The sequence below is a fragment of the Chamaea fasciata genome, unplaced genomic scaffold (assembly GCF_029207755.1).
Source record: "Chamaea fasciata isolate MVZ Bird 193981 ecotype frontalis unplaced genomic scaffold, bChaFas1.0.hap1 SCAF_30, whole genome shotgun sequence".
Classification (NCBI taxonomy): Eukaryota; Metazoa; Chordata; class Aves; order Passeriformes; family Sylviidae; genus Chamaea; species Chamaea fasciata.
In genome coordinates, this window is record NW_027094115.1 from 1,883,467 (window position 1) to 1,891,063 (window position 7,597).

General features: G+C 47.9%; 1 protein-coding gene across 1 annotated transcript in view; it reads left to right on the forward strand.

The window, feature by feature from the left end:
* ZMAT4 (zinc finger matrin-type 4) overlaps positions 1 to 7,366 on the forward strand; it is a 46,369-nt gene extending 39,003 nt beyond the window's left edge. Inside the window, exons 6-7 of the mRNA XM_066206205.1 lie at positions 1,692 to 1,788; positions 7,189 to 7,366. Of these exons, the coding sequence (XP_066062302.1) occupies positions 1,692 to 1,788; positions 7,189 to 7,204 (113 nt within the window). The 3' untranslated portion in view covers positions 7,205 to 7,366. The remainder of the gene's footprint in view (positions 1 to 1,691; positions 1,789 to 7,188) is intronic.
* The last annotated feature ends 231 nt before the right edge of the window (positions 7,367 to 7,597 follow it).

Genomic DNA, 7,597 nt, shown 5'->3' on the forward strand with positions numbered 1-7,597 from the left:
GAACACAGGGAGGGGGAACAGGGTTCCCCCTGGTTCATCGCTGTGAGTAGCCTTGACGTGCTGAGGGAGAAAATCATCATCCCCAGTTCGGAGCTGCATTCGCTGAAGGCGTTTCCACCTACACCAGTAATTAAGATTCACTGGGGCTGCTGTTAACTTGCTGCTAAATTGGCTGAGCAGCAGAACCTTACTACCTTAAATTAAAGTATTACCTGTTTCTCAGTTCCCAGTGCTGCTCTGCCATGGGGAGATCCTGCTGGGGTCCAAGTTCTCAGTCTGCTGGATTGTGCTGACACACCATGCCAGCCATGCACTGGCCTTCCCATTCCTTCAGCTGCATTCTGGTAGATTCTTGTGGCTTCTGATGCCTGTTGGTTTAATAAAGGAAACAGGAGCTGCCAGCAATGGACAAAGGGCGTGACTGTAAAACCATCACTGCTCCATCAAGAATAAATTCTGTAAGGAGAAAATCTATATGCACATTTGCAAATTGATTTTTGTTCTGTGCCACATCATTACATAGAAATACAGAAACTACTTAAATACCTCTGCAGTTGCTGGCTTGTTGTTTTCAAGCACTCATCTGAATAATTTTGAAATATTATTTAAAGACGATTTTCGTGTTGTGCCAAATTCCTGGGTGAGAGATATTATGAAGCGTTTGAGAAGAGTGAGGCTGTTGGTGTAGCTGGTGTCTAGAGTGCAAAACAAGACAAGGGATTTTTTGAGAGCCTGTAGGTCCAGCTGTTTATTACCTGTGCAGTTAATTATGGTGATCATGGACTGATCAGATTTGAGAATGCCACGTTATTTGTTCTAAATGAGTCATTTTAACAATTTTGGCGAAGAAATAATACTGTAGAAAGCCAGAAGAGACTATTACAAGGACCATCAGAACTGTTCCTAAGGAGCACAGCAGACCCTGCTAGGAATCCCATGGCTCCAGTGTTTTTAGACAGAGCCCTTAGTTCTGCTGGGGACAGTCTGTTCTGCAGCCAAGGGACAACCCCACAGGTGAGAGAGCTCCTGCTTTGGCTTTGGGTGCCTGCCTGGTGCCCCTGCACCCTGCCAGCCTTGACCTTCAGCCAGGGGCTGCCCAGTGTGGGCTGTTGGAGACCAGCATCTGTGCTTGGCTGGTTCACTTTGGTGGATAAATCAGAGTGGATCCCTCTGGGGAAAAGAGGGTTCCTAAGTGATCTGGCTGCTGTGCCAGATGAATGGTGCCTCGAGTGCTTAGTGTGAACACAGCAATGATGCCCTGAGGAGGGCTCAGGAGAGATGCACCACACTCTCAGGGGGGATTCGCCTTTGAACTTGGCTTTCTTCTGCTCAGATCTAAAAATATTCCTTTAGGTTTCTCTAATGCTTGGATACCCTGGCCTGGAAAAGTAAATAGATGGGTCACTGCAAAGAGAAATGTCTGTGAAACTGGGAATGAAATGTGGATCCAAGTACCTTCTAATTAACTAGAAGTTTGCTTGGAGCATAGGTTGCTGCTTGGGTTTTTTTCTATTTCTCCCCTTTTCTTCAGTCATTTTCACTTATTTGTACTTCCCAGCTGCCATTTTGACTCTGAACAGTCTATAGCCCAGGCACAAGAGTGTTTCCCCTGGTGCAGCCCCTGCTTCCCTGGCCCTGGTCCTGCAGCACAGCTGGAGCCCAGGGTTCACTGACGTGGGTTTTCTTCACAGGGCTGAAGCGCAGCTACACCTGCAACATCTGCAACGTCACCCTGAACTCCATAGAGCAGTACCACGCACACCTGAAGGGCTCCAAACACCAGACCAAGTGAGTACCACGGCGCTTCTCCCAGGGCTCCAGGCAGCGTGTCCTGCCAAGATGGAATGGTCTGTGACAGTGCTTTGCACTCCAGCTCCCTGGGGGCACTGGGGGCTGAGCTCCAGGACCCAGCTGTGCTCTGGCTGCTGTAAAAACACAGAGGCACCTCCAGGTCGAGGAGTGCAGGGCTGAACCCACATGGACTTGCTGGAGTCCCACTGACTTGTGGATAATGATACTGACTTTGCAGCTTCTTCCATGTGTGAAACCTCAGAAGAGACACCGTGAGCCTAGGGGGATTGGGTGTTTCCCAGTGAAACAGTTTTTGCTGTGATTTAGAGTAATTATGCATTACCCAGCTATGAGAACTGGGGGGAGTCTGCTCTGTCAATTACTACAAATTATTAAAATGAAGTGATGGAGATACATGATACCAGAGACTAGATTAATCAACTAATTGCTCTTAATGCACTTATATGTGAGCTGTGGGAACCATTTCAGGCTGAATCATTTGGAACTGCCCAGATTAGGAGTGGAATATAAAGGGATACACCTGAAGTGCTTCAGGTAGCTTTGAGGGTAGTCTGAAAAGTGAGCAGGATGAGCAGAACTGGCAATGACTACTAATGGCTCATTGTGCTTAAGCCAGCAAAGGATAAGCCAAGCCCTTCCCCAGCTGATGTCAGACTGTCACAGGTTCCTGGTATTATTCATGTTAGCTCTATTCTGTTTATTCAGGGAGCATTTGGATGTGTTCCAAACGCAGTGATCCAGCACCTGGCAGCGCAGGTGTGTTGTGGAGCAGTGGGCTGGGGCCAAATGAGTGAGCCAGCTGTGGTTTGGGGCAATCTGTGACCTTTGCTGCCTGTATCTCCTGTTCTTCAGCATGTCTCCCTGACGGGGATCTCTGCCCAGCCAGGTTATGTGGGAACACTTGGGACAGGGTGGGGATCCATACTTCCCACTGCTGGAAAACAGAGCTGAGAGCTCTTCCTCTTGGCAACCCGGAATGGCAGCATCTGTGCTATGCTGCCCTGGCCCAGAGCTGTCATTTATCCTTCCCTTGCCAGTCCTTCCAAATCTGTGTGATTACTGCTGTGGTTGCTGTTGGTATTGTTGTGAGGGATAAAGGAGCCTGTCTCAAACCAGAGCAGCCCCATGGATGGGAGATAGAGATGTGCAGAAAGATGTGTCACCAGTTCCCACCAGAAGGGTGCCTGGTCCTCTGGGTCATCCCCGCACCTTCTGCTCTGTTGTGCAGTCTCCTGCAATTAGCAGAGATTAAGAAATCTTAATTTCTAGTGCTGTGAATGAACACCTTGGGAAGTTATTAGTGCTTTCACTGTGGCAGGAGTGATGGGTGACACGTGCCCTGGGCTCAGTCCATCCTCAGGGCAAAGGAATGTGCTGGGCAGCACAAACAGCAGATTTTGGCAGGGCTACATCTGTCTCTCTCTAGCTTTTCCAAGCAATTACCTCTTCTATACGAAGAAAGGGACTTTGGAAATGCAGACCCGGTCCTTTGCCGAGTTTCCACAGCCGTGGTGTCCCCCGGGGCCACTGCAGCTCCCAGGTGTGCTCTGAGCTGGGGGCAGGTGAGGATATCCCCTACTCATTCCTCAGCCAGTGTTCCCACACTGGTTTCTGCTGTTCTCATTATTGTTGGTTAATGTCAAGGCTGTCCTCTGCCTCGTAACTCAGGCTGAAGCCACTGGACTGCAGTTGCCAAGGCAACAAAACATTTTATGTAGCTGTCATACTTCATTTAGTTAAAGACTAAACAAACCTGAAGAAAGGGGCAGTTTGTGAAGGACAGGGCTGAAGGGATACAGGGATTTTGCTCAGGGGCAAGGAGCAAAACAGGGAACAGTGATTGCAGGATGGAAGCTGGTACCACCCAAAAAATACCAGGCCGATGAATTTCCTGAAAAGCTGCTTCAGGAGTTCAGGAGAGAAGAAGAACTTTCATGAGCAATGAGCTGTGTTGTGGTTATTTATCGCTGTTCTTCAGAGCTCTGCAGAGAGCAGCACGCTGAGAGCCGCAGTTAGAGCTGCCTGAAATAACCCAGCATACACACCAAGAGCTTGGGTGTGTCGACCTGGGCCCCGGCACTGCCCCGTGGAGGGCTGGGGCTCCCTGGGCAGCGCACAGTTTAAATCTTGTACCCTGCAGCTGAGCTGCTCTTCCTTGAGTGGTGTGGCCAGGAGAGATGAGCCACTCCCAGGAACTTCAGGGGCTACCCCGAGTGCTTCTGGCTGCCTTTGTTTGCAGGAGATTCGGGACCTCTGAATACACAACCAGTACGATTGAACAGAAGCCTTTATTGTTCACATTAAACTGCAGTTATAGATTATAGTTACAGTTATACAGTTATAGATTCTGAGCTGCTTGTTCACTCATCATCTCATTGGCAGGCTCGCCTTGCCCACGAGGCAGGCACACATTCCTCAGGACACTAATTGGTCAGGGTCCATCATCACCTTGTGCCTCCTTGATCTCATTTTAGCATTCTTGGTAGTCAGTTTCTCGGGCTCTTAGTTCTTATTTTAGTCTTGTTTTTCTCAGTAACCTTGATGAATTCCTGAGAGTTCTGACAACAAAAACTGCAGGTGGTTTGATAAGTTTTCTCACAAACGGTTTGGCTGGTAAACAGAGTGGCCTAAGTTTTGGAAATACATCACTACATTTGTTTGACCAAAAGAAGGGGGAAATGGGGCTTGGGAAGGAAGCTGGAAGTGTCTTGGCTGGTATTTTGGTGTTGAATAAAAGATGCAGGAAGAGGGAGCTAATACTGAGCTGGTGCTCATCCCTCCAGCATACACAAAACAGATATACCTGCCAGCTCCCATTTTTTTTTCTCCAGGGTGCAGGTACTTGAGCATAATTTGAAAATTAAGATTAAAGGCCACATTGGATGTGTGGGGAGTGCAGGGCTCAGCTCAGGCTCCGATGTGTGATGCTGCTGGCTGTGGGCACGTGCTGGCACGGAGCAAGTTTTGGAATGTGGACTCTGGAACATCTGCAGCGGGGAGGAGCACTAAACCTTTAATTAGGGATTTATGAACTGTGTAGGGATGATTGAGTCATTGTTTGACTTGCTTTCCAGAAATAGATGGGGTTTTTTTTAATCTCCTCTCTCCTTCCCTCCTCCCCCAAGAAGCAGAGAGCAGCAGAGCTGGGCAGGGTGCCAGGCAGGGCCAGTGCCCGCTTTGGCTGAACCGTGGTGGGCACCAGCAGCTCCTTCCTGTGGGCACCAGCAGCAGCCAGCATCCCAGTCGTGAATCTTCTGAGACACTGGGAGGGAGGCACATGCCAGCCTCACTCCTCACTGTTCACCATGGGCTGGCAGAAACAAAACCTCCCTCTTTTCTGCTTTATGCAAACCGTGAAGATGAAAAATCACTGCTCAAAGTGTTTTGCAACAAACAACAGGGATTATAGTCCCAGACAGCTGTGGAAGGAGACAGAGGATATTCAGTGTCTGGGGTCAAAACAATGCTTGTGCAGAATGCTACCCTGGGGCTTGGCAAAAAGCGCTTCCTGGAGAGGGGCTGGGAACAGGCTGGGACATCACCACAGCCTGGAGAAAATAGCTGCCTTTAGGGAAGACACTCCAGAGGGTCTGGGTTGGGTGTGAGGTGCCTCCTCTGGGCATGTGGGAGCAAGGAGCAGAGGAGCTTTTTGCAGAGCAGAGAGCCCAGCCCCGCGCTGGGGGTAGGTGTCACCCCTGGGTCTGTCACGCGCCTCAGAAAATGTGCTGGAGAGCTGAGGAGAGCTGAGCTCCACTGCTCAGGCTGGCAGCCACGGAAGGCTGAGATCCAGCCCTGGTAATTAAGAGTCTGACTGTGTGGGGATAACAGTTCCCACTTCCATAAAGAAGAATTTTGTCTTCTCGCCTTCATTTTGTCTCTTTGATCAGCCAGACCTCTCTGCCACATCTAGAGCTCACAAATGTATTCCAGGGTTTTATAATCACTCATTTACACTTTCATAGATGCTAATACATGTAAGGGTTTCCCTTTCAGGCTCAGGCTTCCCGGTTAATTTCAGGACTTTTGCAGAGAGGGGACCCAATCCTGCTGCCATCATTGGGGTGAAACCAATTCAGTGGTCAAAATTAATTCTGAGGGGTTAAGAATGGTCATGTCTGATAGGGAAAGTGGCTCTGCAGCCCTTCCTGCACAGCTCAGCCTTGACTTTGGGCTGTGCCCTGTGGAAGCCCAGATGGTTGATGTCCTGCTGAGGAGCAGAGACAGCAGGCTTGGGTCTGGGCGGGCTCTCCTTTCTTTTCTTTTTTATTTTCAGGCTGAGAACACAGATGTCTAATTGGAACAGGCTATTTATCAACATAAGCTGCTTGGCTATTCAGGAATGAGCTAATCAAAATATTGTTAATATCATGCCTGAAGAAATGTCACCCTTTCCCATGGTTTCGTTTACATCACTTTTCCCATCTATTTAAAAGGTGTGAACAAATATTGACAGCCCGTTGTGGCTGAAGCCTGTCCCAGGATCTGTGTCTGGCACAGCCAACGCTTGGGGAGCTCTGGGGCTGCCTGGCCCGGCTCCACCCGGGGCAGATTCAGTGCCAAATGGTATTTCTGGTTCTCCCGGGTGCTTCCAGCCCTGTCCCTGGTGCTGGAAGGTTGGGCTCCTTCCACACATCCTCACTCGGAATGAAGGTGTTCTCTGATAGAGGATTTCCGGTAAATTTCTGGGAATTAGAGTAAATGAGTTGTATTGTGCACTTTACACCCAAATGATTTTGTTCTTACCTTGGTGGCTACAGTAACACTTGGTAATAGCAGCATTTCTGTGTGCTTTTTGTAATACATGGTGGCTTATGCAGAAAGAAACCTCTGGAGCAGTAACAACTCCAGAAGATGAACAGTTACAAAAGGTAGATGGAATTGATAGGCATTTTAATTTGTCATAGTTTCAGTTCAAGGGAGCAACTGAATAATTACACTGCCTGTGAAGAAAGAGAATGTAATACTTCCCCTCATTATAGATCTAACTTGTCTCCCTTCCCTTTTAATGTAAGTGAAAATAAAGATATCTCTGATATCTTCTGTTTTGATCATAATTTGAAAGCCCCAGAACAGCCCGTAGAGCTCTGTGTTGTGGTGTTGGGTGTACAGATTAATTATTCTTATGTAAAACCCACGCACTGGGTTAATTGCCCAAAGCACAGACCTGAGCTTGCCGATGCCATTTGCAATGAGGAATTCCTCATCAGCTGAGCTGAGCTGGGCCACGGAGGAGGCGAGCTGGGCAGGATTTGTGAGGCTCTTAAATTCAAATTTAGCACCTAAAGGAAGGGGACTTTTTCCAATTTGCTGTGGTGGTTTTCTTTCATAAAATACACCAGAATGAAGCGTGACTTGGGCTTTGTTTCTCTCTTGCAGCCTGAAGAACCAATAGTGGCTCGTCGGTGGAGAAGAGGACAGGCACTAACGCTGCTTCTGTGGAGGGGAGCGGGTTGGCAGGACAGGAGGTTTTCATGGACAGTGATCCTATGTGGATTCAATAATTAACATGTAACTAACCTTCGCTTTGGACAAATACATGGATTTTTTTTTTTAATTTTGTGGTGAGTTAAAATATTTCAATGGATTTTTTTACCCTTTCAAGACAATATTTATTCAGCACAGAGTCTAGAGTATGATAACTATCCTGTAAATACAGCACTTACTCATCAGTCATCTTCAGGGACAGTGGAAACAAACTATTTTACTTTTTCATATTTATTCCTAGATTTCTCCCAGGAGTATAAGATTATTCTACTACTTTATCCATGATAGTGATGTAATCAGT